The 19,639-nt window shown below is 39.7% G+C and overlaps 1 protein-coding gene across 17 annotated transcripts in view; it reads left to right on the plus strand.

The window, feature by feature from the left end:
- Window positions 1-19,639, plus strand: part of LOC126391309 (focal adhesion kinase 1-like) — an 84,634-nt gene that overhangs the window by 16,833 nt on the left and 48,162 nt on the right. For 11 of the 17 annotated variants that reach the window (XM_050045976.1, XM_050045977.1, XM_050045975.1 and 8 more), the window contains 10 exons: window positions 9,789-10,075; window positions 10,167-10,333; window positions 14,382-14,469; window positions 14,696-14,775; window positions 14,951-15,013; window positions 15,602-15,656; window positions 16,002-16,142; window positions 16,640-16,717; window positions 18,677-18,787; window positions 19,343-19,460. In XM_050045976.1, the coding sequence (XP_049901933.1) occupies window positions 9,833-10,075; window positions 10,167-10,333; window positions 14,382-14,469; window positions 14,696-14,775; window positions 14,951-15,013; window positions 15,602-15,656; window positions 16,002-16,142; window positions 16,640-16,717; window positions 18,677-18,787; window positions 19,343-19,460 (1,144 nt within the window). In that variant the 5' untranslated portion in view covers window positions 9,789-9,832. The remainder of the gene's footprint in view (window positions 1-9,788; window positions 10,076-10,166; window positions 10,334-14,381; window positions 14,470-14,695; window positions 14,776-14,950; window positions 15,014-15,601; window positions 15,657-16,001; window positions 16,143-16,639; window positions 16,718-18,676; window positions 18,788-19,342; window positions 19,461-19,639) is intronic. The other 6 variants (XM_050045970.1, XM_050045974.1, XM_050045979.1 and 3 more) reach the window with 1 other exon arrangement.

The following is a 19,639-nucleotide window of genomic DNA, read 5'->3' on the forward strand; positions in this document are numbered from 1 at the left end:
ACATAATCACGGAAACTGTCAGTGTGTCATTCTGTCAGTCAGTCATTCTGTCTGTCCCACGTTTTTCTACTCACTGACGTGGTCAATCTATGTGAAACTGCACATAGGCATTGAGGATTGGCATAGGTAGAAGGTGACAAAGCTACCAATGGGTATGGACTAGTCCTTTAATAATGTTTAAAAGTAGGCGTGTTTCTCTTTTTGACCAGAAATGTGGGGTTTTAATTTCAGCATGCACTTCTTCCACATTCTTACAAACTCTTGGCAAGTTGGTTTGTGATCAGTGCACAGAGGGTGTGCTGCAAACGGCTAAAATCCCCAATTGAGACTCTATTCAGACTGTGCTGTATACATGACCAAATAATGCTACTAAACCCAGAATAATACCAGCATATCCCACGTCTTAATCAGAAAATGCTTAATTTGGAAAAAGGCCCTAATTCAGAAACTCCGAATGGAATGGATTGACCCATGACAAATTCGAAATATTGTCATTTTTGGAGTAGTAGTAAAATATTAGTGCTCATGTAAGAGTCGTCTGCTTATCAAATGTGTAATATGCCTTTAGACAGTACACTTTTCTCCATCCTGGTATCATTATTTCCAATGAAATATAAAAGTCATCCTTATGACTTTCCATACTTGTTTACAATCTCTCACTCTGCTTTGAAGCATCTTTATATTCTACTGAACATACCATATTTCATCAGGCTGGTTGGATTTCATTTACCTGAGCTGCTTTGTGAAGTCTGAATTAACAGATCTGTGTATTTAATCTCTCTGGGCTTTCGATTGCAACAGGATCACAGTGCATTACAAGACACCTAAACTGTTCTCTGTTCAGTCATTATTAAGAACTCATAACCAGCTTCAACTTCATGCGCTCTTTGTAACCACTGCAGAATGAAAGAGGCTCACTGAAGTGCTGCATGTGAGTCAGACAAATCAACTTTAATTTGATTTCCCAGCAGGTCCATTTAGTGATACAAGGTGACAGGTCACCAAATCTGTCCAATGACTGTGTTACTCGTTAGTCTGTGTAGCTTCATTATTTGTGTGAAGATGAAACATTCTGAGCTGAAATGCAACATTTGCTTTGGGTTAAGCCTTTCTTTGAAAAACCAATTGAACTATGGAGTCTTATCAGTTAATATGTTTGTGTCACAGTTCTACTGAACTGTCGTTAGGGTGGTGAATAAGATTGTGTTACCCTAGTAGCTCCGATGACACTGGAACAGCTCAGATACATGCGTTCACTAGCATGCACTTTTAATGCTGGTCTGTTTTTATTTATTTTTTCGTTAGTTCCCCATGGAAAAGCATTGTATTTATATGGAGGCAACATTTAGCTCAGTACTGAACAGTCACGTAGTACAAAGATACACAGCCGATGTTCAGACTTTTTCTTCTCTGTCCCCTGGTATAGATAATGCGCATCCTTGGCAGAAGACGGAAGATAGAGTGTGGTGGTGTGGGGGAAGGGGGAGGGCAGAGGAAATTGTTTGAGGATGAGAGAAAGATGAGAGGGAGGAAGGAAAAGATGTGGTTCAATAGGACAGGAGGATCAAGTTAGAGATGTGGTGGCAGGAACTAAAAGGTCTGCGAGCATGTGAGATGAGTGACTGAAGGAGATTAGGAGAGGGGGATAAGAAAAGAGCTGCAGATGACAGAGGTAAAGGGTGGAGAGAGAAGGATACAGGAGGTTTGGCATGTGAAAAAGAAAAAGATGAAGGCTTTGGAAAGAATAAAGACGGAGGATAAATGTGAAGAATGAGCAACTGAGGAAATGAGAAAGAGAAAGGGATGGTGAAAAAGACAGAGAAGCCAAGGCTCCCCCAGGATGGTGCTAACCCCAGTAACCCAGATACCAGTTAGACAAGGAGATAAACCGTCCTTCTGCTGCTGCTACGGGACGGAGCTCCACTCCAGCCTTCTGTGGTTTTACAGGCTGACTGTCAGTCACTGGAGCCCCACTGAGAGAGGGGGTGGTGGGCCTGGCAGTCGCCCGCTCCCCTCCTGGCTGCCTGCGTGGCCTAGTTGATTTGGTTCCTCTCTTTTTTTTTTTCTCCTCTGTTTGAGTGTGTGAGGGCATGCATGTTGGGATTTAGTGCAGTAATGTTGAGTAGAAATTGGTGCAGTGAGTAATGGTTTCATTTGTCATGTGCTGTGTTGTGCACCTACAGTAATTTATGTGCTTTTCAGAGACCCATAACTGATGTTGCAAGCTTTAGACTCAAGTAACTAAAGGACAGCAGGGCATTTATGGCATGCTTATTCACAAGAAGTCCCAGGTGTCAGATTTATACATGCTGTATGATATAAGAAGTAGACAAGTATTTGATCTGTACCACAAACTGATGCTTGGGCCAATGGATTTACGTCCACTATGTCACGTCAATGGCATATATTTATTACAATTTCAGACTTTGCCAGAGAAAATAAAGCATACCAACTGTATCTACTTAAGCTTTTAATAATTTATTACAAGTTTCTTTTGTACATCACAGACTGGATTGTAGCTCCAGTATTTAGGGACTATGTTAACAATAACCTCTTTTGACAAGTGCTGATGTAAAGCAGGTAAACATACTAGTTATGTGTGACGTAACAGTATTTATAGCACTGTATGCATGTAATAAGGTAAATGTAAGTATGCCTACTTCTCTAATAGGATTTCATCAAGCTGTATGTAGTATTTAGGTTAAGGTTACGTGTGTGTGATTTTGTATTGCTATTGTATTTTGTGTGAGTGTATGCAGTCAGTGGGGTGTTACAACAATTTAGTGCTTAATATCTAATCTGATTACTGACTGAGAGAGAGAGAGCAGCAGCAGATGGCTGACTGGGGTTTGTGACTCTATAGCTCCTCTGGTGCAACTGCTCCTATTTAAAAACGAATTGCAGTCAAAATAATGTCCTCAATACATTTTTTAGCATGCCCCTCTGAGACGAGGCGTGAAGGCTGGGAATGAACTAAGAGTGTAGCTGTTATAGCAGCTGAAGTTGTGTATGTTGTGTGTATCACAACTTGTGTACATTCTGGACAGGGTTTTCCACAGCACGCTTTGATGTAAATTTATCAGTAAACCCCAATAGTACATAGAGTTGCTTGTTTATGGCAATAATTATTATCCTGGTTATTTTTATTGATATGCAAATCATGATCATTCCACAGGATTACTCATTGGCTCGAAGAACATTATGCATTTATTGAACATTAACTACATTAATGCCTTTTAACTTTAAATACAATTGAACTGAAAAACTATGAAATAAATCAGAGTAAATGAATAAATAAAAGTGAAAGACTTAATGCAATGGCAGAATTAAAGGAGCCTTTACCTTTTTGTGCTTTTTGTCCTTTTATTACTTGGTCATACGCCACTTTGTGACTGGACTTCAAATGCTGGAACAAATCGGTTGTGTTGCTTTTTAGTGCAGCCATAACCATGCAACACATCTTGCACATGATTGTGGTTTGTTCCAAGTAGGACTCTGCAAAGCCAAGTTGTTTTGATACCTCAGAGTTTGTCTTACCTTTCTTCTCAACCAACAACTCTCTTTCTGCCCTCTTCTTAAAAGTTCTACCAACAAAGACTTGACTTGACTTGCTGTTTTAATTTCACGCCGAAACTTCTGTTGGACTTTGAAGATGTATGCTTGATTTACAAAATAAAAGACAAAATGGGAGCAACACTCATAGACTTGTCATGCGGCACAAAATAATTTTGTTTCGATTATCTTGTTTTGAAAATCATCATTGAAAATAAAATCGAATTAATCACCTAGCCATACTAGTACATAAAACTAGAGTATACTGCAATTTAAAGAAGAATTTGTTTTTCTGTCAACATAATTTTCCGTATAAATGGTCAATCTTTCAGTAACACTATTTACAGGAAGCAGCAAATTATTCTGATGTCATTACTCCGATATCCACCAAATACAAAACCTGGTGTCTGCTCTCACACAGCAAACTGTAATGACAAGACAAGGATGGGTTAGGATAGGATGTGATGTTACATCAACAACAGAACCCAGTCAGTGTGTGGGCCATCTGATGTTGCCAGATTTGGCCATAATGTGAGACTCAAGTGATTGTTATTGGATAGGGTTCCCTTCGGTCCTTGAAATCCTTGGAAGTTAGTGAATTTGAGGGGGGGGAAACAAGGCAGTGAAAGTTTTTGAAAGTAGACATAGATAAACATGGACCATTGAATGTGTTTGAATTTATGTATTTTGTGCAAGAATACAAGTTGCAGTTCTTTTGATATTGTCTGCCAGCACAGTACAATAAGACATTTTCAGACTAAAGTAACGTTACCTAACGTTAGCCGGCTGGCAGTTGGTTTACAAACTTTACTTTTGCTTTGATGAGTTTAAATCACATTGTATCTCCCTTGACGCACACATACTCAGTAAAGCCTGGGCTTCATTGTCGGTCCATTTGTCTGGGTTTTTCTCTTGTTTGTGTTTTGTGGTGTCTGTTGTTTACACGGCTAGTGGGTTTTTGAAAATGCCAGTTGCTGGTGCTGCACTGGCTTGCGTGTTTGACCATTCAACGTACAATTACTTTACTCAAGGTTTCTGTTGTGCTGCAAGAGTATCTTCTTTGATATAGGAGCTAAAAAAGTCCCTCAAAATGGCATTTTGAGAACTACAATTGTTCCTAGTAACTGGGCCTCGAAAGTCTTTGAAAGGTACTTGAATTAAATGTTTAAAAAGCTGTGGAAACCCTGATTGGAATACTTCAATAATCAAACAGTTTGGGTTTTTTTCTTTGCATAGTCACCACAAAAAGTCAGGCCAGGTAAACTCACAGACGGCGAGCCGCTTAGGCCTTTTAGGAGTGTAGTGTGTAGTGTGGTGTATTGTAACTCTTAAAGGAATATAGCGACAACAAGAGTGCTGGTGTGTTTCATAGTTCAGAACTCTCTCCTTTTCAAATACAGTGCTGATCTTCTCCGCGCTTGTTCAAAAACTGAAGTGTAATGTGAGGTGTAGTTTACAAGACTTTGTAATCTGTAGCATTTCCAACAAATACACAGCCCCGAACTGTCTCTGCCTGTTTGGGAGGCTTGAAATATTTGCAGCCATTGAAGTAACTGAGTAGTAACAATAAATAATTTGCTATTATTTTGTGCAAAGACTCAGTATAATATTGCAAGCTGTACTTATTTAATGTTCTATCAGGTAGACAGGGTCAGTAGTTATTAACCAGCCAGTATTGTTACAATGAGATGATATACTGGTCTTCCTAATGGAACTATAGCAGCAGTGCACTCTTCAGGGATTGTAACAAGCCACCTAATAATCCAGTGGTATCATAGCCACAGTGGTATCATTTTAATTGGATGATGATAGTAATACTGTAAGAGGGGCATTTGTAATCTGATCTTCACTAATCTGTTGTATTAAAGCCTTGAGGGTCTGTTGAGTACGTAGCCATGCCTGTGACCATTATACACTCACCTCTATTCATCAAACCTACAGTCTGAGCTCAGTTTTAATAACAGTGCACACAAATCTGCTGTATGTCTCCACTATTTTCAAAATGCACCTTGGTATTTTAGCTAATAACCAACTGATCTCCATTTTGCTGTTTGTTTAACTGCAGATGCTCAGAAAGTAAATGCTAAATAATGTAACATAACTGAGTACAAGCCTTGGCAGAGTTTTCAGTTATCCAATATGCCTCAAGGACTTTTTGCCCAGAATATGTGTTCATGAAATAACATGTAGATGTGCATTTTTATTTAAGATTAAATACTTGGACTGATAAAACTTCTTCCTAGCAGGTAAATATTTTTTGCACTCTATAAACAAAAGATAAAAACTGTTCAGTGTTTCGATCCAACGAGTATCTTCCTAAGATCTAAATGTTTTCAGAAACATATTTTAGTGTTCTGTTTAGCTTGTAAAAAAGTGAAAAGGTTGTGACCCGGGCGTCATGTTAAAAATAGTCAAGCCAAAATGAAGCACTGCCCACTGACTGGAGCAAAGTTTGTAATGTTACAGCTAAACAGTACACTAAAATATGTTATTGAAAACATTTGAGGGGAGAAATAGGCAATGCATTCAACAGAATCTTGTTTCATATTTGATCAGCACTGCCTAATTTGACAATTTGAACCCAGTTCGCGAGCAGTAATTGACATGATTAACAGCTGCTTAGAGACTCCTTGTCTCTGATTGGTTTTCATGCCAATACAAGAATTGTGAAGAGATTGAGAAGCATAATTTTCACAGATTATCTACCTCTTATATTACTGTCAGGATTTATAAAAGAAAACTCTATTGTCATATTTGCTAAAAAAAAGTTACGTACTGTAGCTTTAAGGAAAATCGTAACAAAAGACGATTGTTTCATAAAACAGTCCAAATAACAAAATGAAATTGTTATTAAAAGATTAATAATACCCAGACCTGTGTTATAACATTAAAAAAAGAAGTGACAGGCTTATGTCATCACAGTCACCAAGTTAAGCATCCAAGAAAATCTTGAGCAATGCCTCTTCATAGAAACAGGATGTAATAATTTGTATCAGACCGTGCAAGCACACACATGCACACACATGCACACACACACCCACACACACACACACCCTATTGATACAGCAAATTCTTATAGGAGAGTGCTGAGTCAAGTTATCAGATACATAATGTCCTCCTTTACACTTCTGATGCAGTCATTGTGCACATACACACACACACACACACACACACACACAGGCATGCATTTCAGCGTGTGTCTTTGAAGAGGCAACTGTAGGTCAAGCTGTCAAAAGTGCTGAGCCGACTTTCCCTGGATCAGTCTCCGTATTTCTGTCTCTGTTTCTTTCTTCTTTTTTCTCCGCCTAAAGTGATCTGACCGTGACCTGAACACAACTCGGAAAAATGCTGAATGTCGTGATGTGATGTTAACAGTAGTGATTTTTATGCTTGCTACAGGCTGCTCAGAACAACAGTCAAACAACCATGGACGAGAGAAACAGCAACTGAAAACACAGTTTGGCTGTCGGTTTTATTGCCTCCATATTTAGTGGAAAAAATAAGTCATCAAATATAAATAGCCAGATTTTTAAGCCCTGAATATTCTGGTAGATGATGATGATGATGATGATGATGATGATGATGATGCAGATCACAATTTTAGACAGGCCTTTTGGAAAACTATTTAGTTGTAGATTACATCCCCAATACTGGGAATGAGCCACGAAATTAGTCAGTCACTCAGATTCACTTTACTTGTATCTCTTTTGTCACCACGTGATAGCCAGACTTCACAGTCGGCTGAAACCAGTCACTTTAGTGATGATGACTCAACAAAGCCTGCAGGGATATCCAGGAAGTGACAGTATGACACAGGAAGGAGCAGAGTGTCTTACATAAGGCCGCGTGAAGATGAACCGACAATAAAAATAACCTTTTAAAGAGGACGTTTATGCTCATTCCCAGGTTCCTACTTTTTTTATAGAGCATGCTTACATGCTTAAATGTTCAGAAAACATTATTTTCCTCATACTGTGTGTGTGCTGGAACACCTGTATTCACCCTCTGTCTTAAATGCTCCATTTTAGCACCTGTTTTTAAGGAGCTGCACACATGCCGTGTCGTTAACTGCCTGGGAAACACAAGGTCGGGCGCTACTTTTGTGCCTTTTTTGAGCTAGCTTTCAAGAGCGTGGTGGCAGGTTGCTTCTGAGGTTATGAAGCAACCTTAACAAGCACCATTTACCTGAACTCTGAGTCCACAGCTGGTCTTCTTCCAGGCGCTGTTTTCAAATGTGTGGGCATATTGTCCATCAGACAGATAAAAAGCTCTGGCAGCTCGTCACTAAAATGAACAACTTTTTATTATTTACCACAGACTGATACTTATGGAAGAACGGAAAGATATCTGTCGGTTGATCCTCGTCACATGACATGCGATGTGCCCTTGTTGCACCCTGACATAGGCTCTTGGGAACACGTGTACGCCTTGACGACGTCGCTTGGGCATTTGAGCATGCCTGCCTCGCGTCTGCATTGAAAACAATGACTTTGAGGGCGCAAAAAAATCAGCATGTGTACGGCTTCTAATCCTCCCTCCTAAAAGAGCCACATCTGCTCTGACTGGTCATCGTTGCAGGGTCTTCTGTATCTGCATCCTTGATGTCTCTCTGCACCGTCATGGCAGCCAGGGAGTATTTGTAACTAAGCATAGTGGCACTTTCTACCCTGAAAAATCACCAATAAAAGCTTCTAAATCAAAATCTTGACAACTGGACATGTTTCAGCAGGACTTTGATCATCTACATCTACAACTAATATTACATGTTCCCCTGATGTTAGCATGTAGCTACATGTAGCAGCGTAATGTTAACACCTACAGTAGTGTGTCTGGATTATTCAGAAGCGTCTGACGCCTGAGGTTTTTGCTAACAGTGATTACTTTTACATATGTTTACCTCATTATTTGAAACCTTGACAATGTTTAATATGAACATGTGGCATTGTTACCTCATATATATGACAGAATTTTTTTTAAAAAGCACGATACACCCCCCTTTCGAGAAAGTTAATACGCGAAGATTCTGAGGGAAAAAAAAGTAAGAATCTGCAGAAGTTGACGGTTTGTGCATTGTTGAGCGCTGCAGTTTGAATATTATTCCTGCTGTAGTCTTATACTTTGGTTATAGAGTAAATGTGAAATAAGCTGTTGTTTAGTCAGAATTAAACAATTGGCTACATTTTTTGCTGTTTTTCCAAATTAGTCGTCTTGTGATTCTGCTCATTCATTTGTAAACCCAACATGAGAATATGTCAGTAAGAATTCATCCTGCCTTCAGGCTACAACCCGCCTACAGACACTACTGCTCAGGCTACTACCTGACTACAGCCAGCGCCATTGAACACCAGTATGTCCACAACAATGTACTAATCCTCCTACAGCAGACCTTAGCGTGTCAAGCCAGATTTTAGAAACCACCAGATTGTAAAGTGCAGCCTAGCAGCCATGCGACTGTTTGAGAATGGTAGAAGTCTGCCTCACAGAGACTCTGGGATGGATTGGACTTGCTGGACACTTCTATTCTACACTGCAGGTAGAATGAATGATCAGACTGGTTTACTGACGAGCTGGAGTGGCTCACTGTTAAACCTAGTGCTTGACAAGACTGAGTGCCTGGTTGATTTAGCAGTTGGATGTCCACTTCAACCTGACAGTGTTTCCCACAGGGAATTTATTTATTTAAACTCAGCTGATTTACGTTGAGCTGTGAGTCCATTAAGGCCTCCTGAAAAACCTTGTGTCAGTGTTTTGCTGGTTTATGTTGACTCTTTACTGACTGACTGGTTGGTAGCTTCACTGACAATGTCTTTTTACAGTTATTTGTCTTGTGACATCACAGTTCGATTATCTCCATGTGGATTAGTTCTTGAGTGAAACTTGATTAGCATGAGTTCTCTTTCACGTCTCTATGATTATTAATGTAACAGGTTTTGTGTCATGTCAAATGTATAGAGTGCAGTATGATTGACAGGCTGGTGGTGACTGAGAGGTTGTTTGAATGGGTGTTTTACTGTGTCTGCTGTTCTTTCAGCTGTCTGCTTAGAAGGGTTGATGAAGCAGTTTTCTTAATGTACCCTAATCGCCTTTTTTTTTAACCCCTCGACTGTGAAATGCCCTTTTTTTATAAGATCATTGAAGGTATTTCCAGTGAGGATACAAGACATGCTGATTACAGGTTACTTGTTAACTATGAAGTCACATCTTGACCTCTGTCCTCACCCCGCTCTCCTTTTCAGAATATGACAACCAGTTAGCCCCAGCAGCAACATCTGATAAAGACATGGCTTCGTCTTCCTACTTGGAACCCAACCTCAATCACTCGGCAGCGGGTGGTTGTGGGGTTAAATCCCGATCTGGGATACCTGGTGTTACCAGTGCTGGTACCAGCGGCTCTGCTGGAGGCCTCGAGCGGCCCTCGGGCTCCATGGACCGGGTTCTGAAGATCTTCCACTATTTTGAGACAAGTGCCGAGCCATGCACCTGGGCTAGTAATATCAGGCATGGAGATGCGACCGATGTCAGGGTGAGACACACAAACGTTTCTTACCTCTTTCTCATGCATCATCATTTCCCTGATTCTCACTTCTGTTCACAACTTCCTCCTGTTTCAACAGGGTGTTATCCAGAAGATTGCAGAGATCCACAAATTGCGCTGCGTGTCCTCTCTGGGCCTCCGTCTGACCCACCTGCACTCTGATGCACTCCATTGGTTACACCCTGATTTGGGCGTGTGTCACGTCAGGGAGAAATATGAGAAACAGCACCCCCAGGAGGAGTGGAGGTAGAGTTACAACCAGATTCAATGATCACACTCACTATCTGCTCCCACTCCCACGACAAAATTTACAACCTGGGTGATCTGGACAGTTATTGAAGATTACTAAAATAATCGCTTAGTACATCATCATAGCAACATATTGTCATGCATGTTTCGTGTTGCCGTCCTGCCATTCTGTCGGACTGTTTGTGTATTTTTCTCATGCAATCCAAGAGGGTGTTGTCCGACTACTGTGTGCCTGATTACATGTGAATGCAGCATTAATGTTGTTTTAATATCAAACAGTAAGCCAAGTGACATATCATCACTGTATTCTCCTCAGAGGCGTATAAGAGGACAACCTTTATAACAAACATGCCATCTTTACAAATGCCCCGATGGGCTGTACAGAAGCTGCGCTTGTTGAAGCTACAAAACTGCCAACCATCAAGTGTATTTTAAAAAGCCTGCCTTACAAGCCACATAACATATGATCCCAATGAAACCACTGATGTGAACTACTGTATACAGGCAGTCAAAAACACTGGAACCAGGTATTTAATATTACTCCCTCTTATAGTCCCGGTCTTGATTTTCTTGAGATTTGAAAGTCCTCATACAAAGTGTTTCCACGTTCATTCATATCTCCCAGTTGTGAGGCGTTAATAGCAAATATGAGTAACAAGTTTATGATGTTTACCTAAATTCATGTGGTCAAGGTGACTTCATTGCACAAGTACATGACTTGCATGCAGTGAGTAGTTCTTGCTGTTATTATTCGTTGCTCATAATCAAACTGTAATTTATTAATCTTCCCATCAGTTTGATGCAGTAGCCTAATATACTGTGCAATGAATAAGGATTGATTTTTGGTCTCAGAGCAAAAGCACATTGTTCTGGGAACCCTTGGACACTGACTTGTTTTTAGGTATAACTTTAAGCTACAGTCAAAATACATTTAAAGCAACACTAAATGCAAACCAATTGAAATTCATTGAGCAAGTATTTGTGGGTTTAAAGTCATTCTGTTGAGCTGAGATGGATTCCACAATCTGTTTGTCGTATGATCTTGTGAAGTATTTTCACGCAAAGCTTGTGGCAGACATTTTGTGTTAGCCTTTTTTGGATGGTAGAGCCTACAATAGATAAATTCAATGGGCAAATAGGTAGTTACAGTTATGCTGCTGAGTTTTGCATCCCTGCCGACTCAGTGAATTGCATCCAAGCGGGACAACTTTAAGGACTTGTGTATTTCTGTAATGACTCCTGTATTTTGTGCATACCAGCCTTTTTGGTATATGCCTAGAATGTAACCAGTATTTCTTGTTTTCCCATTAATTTTTCTCTCGGAAAACAGGAAATACTTTGGATGTGTATTCCCAGGGAATTCCATTTAGCAGGATTAAACCCTGCTACGGATGATGTGCTCTGTGTGATAGAGGGAATTGAGCTGCTATTTGAAAGCAGCTCTGTCTGTTTTCAACCTACACTCAAACTATGCTGGCGCTCAGCCATCTTCAGTTGATATTGTTAACAGCTCTCCTTACAATTCAGTCCTTTGTCCTGCAGTCGATGTGTTACACCCAAAGTCATTAAAATTGAAATGAATTCAAAATGTGCGAGTTGTTCACACCGCTAACATGCAGCCGAGCAGTTGTTGCAGCTTTGCCTCGGAGGGCGGCAGAGCTGCAAGCCTACAGGAGCTTCTGCTGCTGCCAAGCTATTGTTAGAACAGCAGAAGTAGCCCAGGGGATGGACTGACTCTATCTCACTCCGCTCCCGCTCCCTCGCGTGTTTCTCTTCTGTCTCGTGCGCTCGCAGTCGCTCTTTTTCACTTTGATCTTTCTCTCCATCCTTCTTTCTCTCACATCTGTGTTTTCTTTTTTATCCAGCTCCCTTTTTTCTCTCAAACAAGCATCATTTTCTCTCTTCTCACACTCTCCCTTTTTTTGGTTCATTCATTATAGAACGAGGATGTTTTATTCATTTTGTCTTTAGCCTTGATTTCCTTTGTCATCTAACCACAGGCCTGTCGCATCACAGCAGCACTACTCTCCTGACCCATTTCTCTCCACTGTAGTCACTGCAATATGTCAGTCATAAAATAATATGTCACGATAAACAATGATGGCCCATCTGGGTCCTTCTGTGGCACAGTTAACTGGCAAGTGTAACAGCAGGAATCTCATTATGTTTTATGGTATTACAAGGTTATCACTTTCAGTTAGTTCACCGTCAGCAAAATATGAAATCACGTCTCGCTGTGCCACCAGACCCTTATATAGTGAGTAGAAAGAGCATCTTCCCACTTTAACACTTTATTTCAAGACCGTGTGTTGGCAAACAGCCACCCTGCTGAGGTGACTTTGAGCAGGACATGATATCTACTGCTCCATGGGTGCTATCATGTATCTAACATGTTCTTAACCCTACTGTGAAGGTGGAGCAAGAGAAATGAAGAAACTGCCCTAACTATATGGTGCGAGAAACTACTCAGGGCCACTGTGTGTGTATGACCATACAGCAAAATGTGTGAGCTGTGTCATAACGCAAAAAATAACCATTTTCTCTAAACAGGCAAGATGGGATTCTTTTAATCAGTAACAAGTTGTGGATTCTGTGGTATGCTCTCACATAACCATGTTTGTTAACCAAGTCTTTAAAATCAGCAAGTCAGATGCACAAATACAAAATAATTAGGTAAATACATCTGTGTAATGTATTTATTTGTGACACACTACCTTTGTCCAAGGGCTAAATTTGTGCTAAGCAAATACAGTGGGGGGTAAAAACAAAAAATAAATAAATAAAAAAGTTTAGAGCTGATTAGCCTGTCATTGTTTATTCATTTTGTATGTATCATTATTGTTATCATAAGCCATTTTTGGCTTCTAACCTCTCTTGCACAGTGTTTTTGTTAATGATCTTTTTATTAATTTTCTTATTTACCAGAACATATCAGAGTACAGAGGTGAATATTAATCACATGGGGGCGGGGGCATAACAACAACAACAACAACAACTATAGAAAGTAAAAAATAATAAGAAAGTTATCAAAAATACAAAAATAAAATAAAAAATTAAGGTAAAAGAAATAATGATAAAATAAATAAACTTTAAATTCTTACTGTTTTTTCTATACACATGTATGTGCAAAAAATAAAATAAACTAAACCAATTGTTTAATAATCTTATCCATAATTCATATAAAATATATCCATATGAAATAATTTCATTCATTCATTCATTATGGTAGCCGCTTTTCCTGTTAAGGGTCGCAAGGGGGCTGGAGCTGATATCAGCTGACACTGGGCAAGAATAAATCATTTTAATAAAAAAAAAAAAATTAAAATAGATAAACTAAATTTTACACAGGTGCAACAAGTTAGTTTCCATTCTTGCATGAAGATATTTGCTTGGTTCTAGACTATTGAATCCGTCATTTTCACTGAGTTGACTGGGACTGTCATGGCCTTGGTGCATGTGTGTGCTTGAGAGAGAAAGACAAAGAGAAAGAGATAGGAAAACAAGGTGGAAGGTGGACTATTGCCATTTTTGTAAGTTAGGCTATTACTATGCTGCCTATTCAGTGTTTTATGCATCACCACTACTCACTGATAATAAGTTGACGATCTCTGCTGCAAGTGATGGGTTTTAAAATTCTCCAGGCTCACCTTCAAATCACTCAATATGATGTGGTGAATTTTCTGTCCTATTGTAACGTTTGACATTTTTGAAAAAGGTATATCCAACTTTTTGAAATATGTTTCAAAGTGAATGTCATATTATGTGCCAGTGAATAACACTCCATTACTTATATAAATGAGGCTCTGGGTTGTTGAGGTTTTTCATTCTCTGGTATAACTCACACTGGGCCAGAGTGTGGGGTTCAAACTGTATGGAGGTCTTTGTATGCGTCAGCTGTATGTATGAGTAAGCCTGCTCCTTCTGTCTCTGTGCCTCAGACTGGCATTGAATTTGGGTGCTGTGGGTTATTTCACTCTCTGTGTGGGTGGCTGTGTGTGTGCTGGCTGTATGGTAACTTAGCCAAAATTGTCTCTGTCGTTCTCAGGTATGAGTTGCGGATGCGGTACCTTCCCAAAGGTTACCTCAGCCATTTCTCTGAAGACAAACCCTCTCTCAACTACCTCTATCACCAGGTGAGACAACATGGCAGCATCACATAAAAAGAAGAGACGGGAAGGTGTCCACATTATACATTAAAAAATAATAAGAGTAAACATCTGCTCTGCTACTTCCTTCCCACAGATAACTAAAAAGATACCTAACTGATAACACCTCATTCTACTCTCACATGCCGCTACTGTATAACTTTATCTTTACAGCAGTGTTATTATAAAATGTTTCCACACTGTGTTTCTCCAGGTGAAGAGTGACTACATGCAACATATAGCTGATCAGGTGGATCAAGATGTTGCTCTGAAACTGGGCTGTTTGGAAATTAGGTGAGAAACACGCACACATTAACTCTTTTGCCACAAGCATGATCAACAAAATATTCTGGTCTCTGACACACATACTTGACTATTTACATCACAGACGTTTTCCAGAATACCTGAGCTAAAACATCTATTGATGACCATTTAACACTGGTTCTTCTTCTCTCTTTGAATTATACAGGAGGTTCTTCAGAGACATGCCAGGCAACGCCCTGGATAAGAAATCCAATTATGAACTACTAGAGTAAGTCTGATTCTATTTGGTCGCCACAGTGAATCACACTTAGACATGGGATGATATGAAAATTTCATGTTATGATTATCTCGGCCAAAATAATTGAGATTCACGATATTATCCCAGTAACATGCACTCAAACTTCTGGAATCACTTTACGTTTTTTTAGTGAACATACTTTCATGTGAAAAACAGCATCAAATTATCTTAAAAAACTGGGCTGTTCAATTGTTTAAAATGACCTCATATGTTTCAATATAAAATATCACAATGCTTGATTAAGACCTTTTGCGTTTTCTTGGTGGTGGTGTGTGCCCAGCCTCTTTTTACAGAGTTTCTTTTATTGCTGGTTGTCCAGCAGTCTCTTTGGGGGCTGCTGAACATGATACTCACAATTATCCTGATAATGGAAATTCACCATAATCAACTTACTTTGAGTGGGGTTTTTTTTTCATCATGATCCGCAATAAAATCATATGTCGTCCCATCTCTAACCACATTACCTCTAATTTAGATTTAGTGTATTTTAAGACATTGTGAGATGGTAGATTTTAACTATTTAAAGATAAATGATGTGATATGATGTGTTATTCTCAGGAAAGATGTTGGTTTGAGAAGGTTCTTCCCCAAAAGCCTGCTGGACTCCCTCAAGGTGAGTCTAAACTACTCTTAATGTAGAAACATGTCACTGTTTAAGTTTCATTGCCAGATAACAGAAGTGACAGTGGCAGAGAATTTCTGTAGGAATCCCAGTCCTGCTTCATCGGCTGAATGAGCTAATGGCTGTTTGAGTGAGCGGCTGACTGGCAGGGAGACCAACTTGATGACTGAATGGATGTCTGGCTGATTGTCTGATAATCTGATTGCCTGGAATTAAGTTAAACTTCCTGTTGTCACTCGCACTGTGCTTTGTATGTTGTACGCTTCTTGGCTCTGAACCAACTTTCTCCCAGAGAGACTTAACCCCTTACATTTTTTTTCTCTCCTACTCTATCAGGCAAAGACTCTACGTAAACAGATCCAGCAGACCTTTAAGCAGTTCGCAAACCTTAATAATGAGCAGAGCATCCACAAGTTCTTCGAGATACTCTCTCCCATCTACCGCTTCGACAAAGAGTGCTTCAAATGTGCTTTGGGGGTAGGGCAACACTCAGTTCATGAAGACAAATACTGTTATGCGTAAAGGTGAATGGTGAAATCCATTCATACATTTTCCATGCCTGAAAAATTCATACTAAGTGAGGAGGTTGAGCCTATTAGCATTCACAGGGTATAGGATGGATTGTCATCTTTAATTTAAAAGGCTTGTCAGAACCATATAAAATGAGGTTAGCAATTTCAGTTTTAGCATTTTTCCTACAGTCCTGCTTTATATAAATATATTGCTCCTATTATACAGTTCTCTGCAGCAATGCATTAAAACTGTCATCTACAGAATGCAAACCTTCCTCTGTCCTGGAAGGCATTTTACATCAAAAGTAGTGGAGACAGATGAGAACATTAAAATTGTTTTAAGCCATTAATAATAGATTTTTGCCAGTACTTTGTTAAGTTAATAAAGTAGATGATATAATAAGATGTGGCATCTCTTTTAATGCAGTTTGTATCTCACTGTCTTTCTCTAACCCTCTCCAGTCTAGTTGGGTAATATCAGTAGAGTTAGCTATTGGACCAGAAGAAGGAATCAGCTACCTCACAGATAAGGGCTCAATGGTGAGTATGCACTCAGACAACTCATTTCAATCAAGGTAGAACTTTGCACTCAATCAGTCCTCAGTAAAAGTGTAGCCACATCAAAGTTCACTTCCTTTCAGATATTGTCTGATTTATGTATCTGGTCCAGCTAACAGATGATCTAGCTCAGTATTTTTCATGGACTTAAGAAGGCTTTTCAGCACTACTGTACACTGCAGTAGTGCTGAAAAGCCTGCATGCTTTCAACTAAAGGCTAGAGTGGCAATCCACCACACTGCCCTCTACTGGTTCACCTCTCCAGTAGACAGATTTTCTCATGTCTTCCTACTTGCCCAAGTTCAAACAAATCTTGAAATGCCAGTGGTCAGGTAGTCTTTATTACAAACAGCGTTCCCAGGGGGCCTTGAAATCCTTGAAGGTTTGCTAATTTGAGAGGGAAAAAAATCCAAGGTCTTCAAAAAGTTTTTAAAATAGACATAAATAGACGTAGATCATTGCAAGTGCTTGAATTTTATATATTTTGTGCAAAAATAGAAATGATCTGCCTCTTATTGCTCAACCTAAAGAATATATTGTTTTGATTTGCTGTTAGAGAAGAGACCACATACTCAACCATCACTCCCAGCAGCACAATGAGAAGTCTTCACACATTCAAGCCTCTTTCTCTCTCTCTCTTTTATTGTTGCCTGTGAGATTGTGTAAAGCTTGTTAGTTCTCATTGAATACAAATTCTCTTGATCTTCGTCTCAAACTATGTTGCATTGGTTGCTTGAATTATCAGGGAATTGGGCGTGGAAAGTCTTTGAAAAGACCTTGAATTTAATGTTTAGGAAGGTGTGGCGACCCTACCCTATACAAAACAGATAATGTGTTCTCTATGTGGTATCACCATGTGATGTGGTAAGGAAATCTACACAGCTGCCTAAAGGCTACAGTTTTTCTGAAAATAACTTTGTGCCATATTCGCTGAAACTGTCATTATATTCTGAAAGAAGTGCATGAGACAATTAATTCCCTCCTCCTCTTTCTTCCTCTTTGTAATGGCATGCCCAACAATCGATCATGGTGTACCAAAAGTTACCAATCAGAGCCGAGAAGTTTCTTACGCAGCTGTCAGTCATGTCAGAAACTGCTTGTGAACTGTAGTCAAACTGTCAAACTTGGCAGCGCTATTTCTCGCCTTAAATGTGTTCAGAAACATATTTTAGTGTACTGTTTTTGCTGTAAAATTAGAATGTCTGTGACCGCCACGTTGGTAATAGCTGACTGAAGTATGAAGCACTGCACATGGGCCGGGCCAGCTTTCTCATTTTACAGTACACTAAAATATGTTTCTGAAAACAATAGGCAATGCAGTAAGAGAATCTTGACTCGTATTTGATCAGCACTGCCTAGTTTGATAGTTTGACCGAAGTTCACATGGACATGATTGACAGCTGAGTGAGAGACTCCTCGGCTCTGTGTGAATATAGGGACAGTTTCAGTAAATATTAAAAGCCTTGTTTTTATAAAAGTTAACCACTGTAGTTTTGAGGAGGTGCTGGCTGCAGGGCCAACTCAAAATGCATGAAACGTCTGCACACCTGTAACTCCAGTGTTTAAATTAAGTTATTCAATTTCAAGTTAATGATGACAGACTGCCTGTCAAAATGTCTACAGTTAATTTAATAAGTCGATCATGGAGCGTGTCCCATTTGGCCTTCATAAACGCATTAAAATTCACTCTTGGTGACATTGTTCTTCTTGTGCTCCGTGTGAAAAGACTGTGATTCCTGTGACTGGCATTGTTGTATGTAAAAATAGAAATACATGACTAACTAGTACCATGGAAAAAATGTCTCAACCCTGTGCTTTCTTGCATGAACGATCTACAGTTCTTTGAAAAGCTCATTTCCACTAAGCTGAATAAAGGGCACCAACATATACAGTAGGTTATACGTGGTTTTTAATATGTCTGTGTGTCTGTCTTTGTTTCAGCAGCCCACACACTTAGCTAATTTTAACCAGGTTCAGTCCATCCAGTACTCTGCTCTGGAAGAGAAGGACAGGAAAGGCATGCTGCAGCTAAACGTAGCAGGAGCTCCAGAGGTGAAAACACACACACACACACACACACACACACACACACACACACACACACACTTGGCATATTACTCTCATGGCATTTCCATTGTGGAGTGGTTCTTTATTAAACATTACTTATTGCCTGTGGTTTGCATATTAGGTTTGCTGTTACACTTATGGCTGTATTAAAATTTGTAATGAACATCGTATTTTAAGTTGTAGTAACAAACAGTCTGAAGTAAAAACATAAAAAGTTGTACGGGGAAAAAAGGAACAGCACACTGGAGGGTGAAGGCGGGTGTTGCCATCTGCACTTGAGTGTCGGCATGAGTATGTCTGTCGAGAGTGGGTGTGTGTTCGCAGCAGGCCCTACTAGCGGAAAAGCATGTGTGCATCAGAGTATCTGTGTAGGGATGTGTGTGTGTGTGTGTGTAAGACTGAGCATGTGTATATGTGCACTGGTAGAAGACGTTATCCCTAATAAAGCTCTCATTGTGTCACTGTGAAGCATCGCTCTGTCCCACTAATCCTCTGCGTGTGTGTGCGTGTGTGTGTGTGTGTGTGTGTGTGTGTGTGTAGCCCCTCACAGTCACCACGGCATCGCTGACTACAGCAGAAAACATGGCTGACTTGATTGACGGCTACTGTCGGCTCGTCTCCTTAGCTACACGCTCCTTCATTGTCAGAGTCCACAAAGGTAGGACGCACAACTACTCATGCATTTATTTCATGTTCACTGAACTCCTTACATTTTAATTTTTTGGGGTCTTTGCAGCGTTATAATGACACAGTTCTGTGCAGCTAAATGATGATTGTGATCATTTTTTATATTTTTTGGACGGTAACAGAAGGAAATAACTATAAATAGTACCCAGG

The sequence above is a fragment of the Epinephelus moara genome, chromosome 6 (genome assembly GCF_006386435.1).
Source record: "Epinephelus moara isolate mb chromosome 6, YSFRI_EMoa_1.0, whole genome shotgun sequence".
In the NCBI taxonomy this organism is placed as follows: domain Eukaryota; kingdom Metazoa; phylum Chordata; class Actinopteri; order Perciformes; family Serranidae; genus Epinephelus; species Epinephelus moara.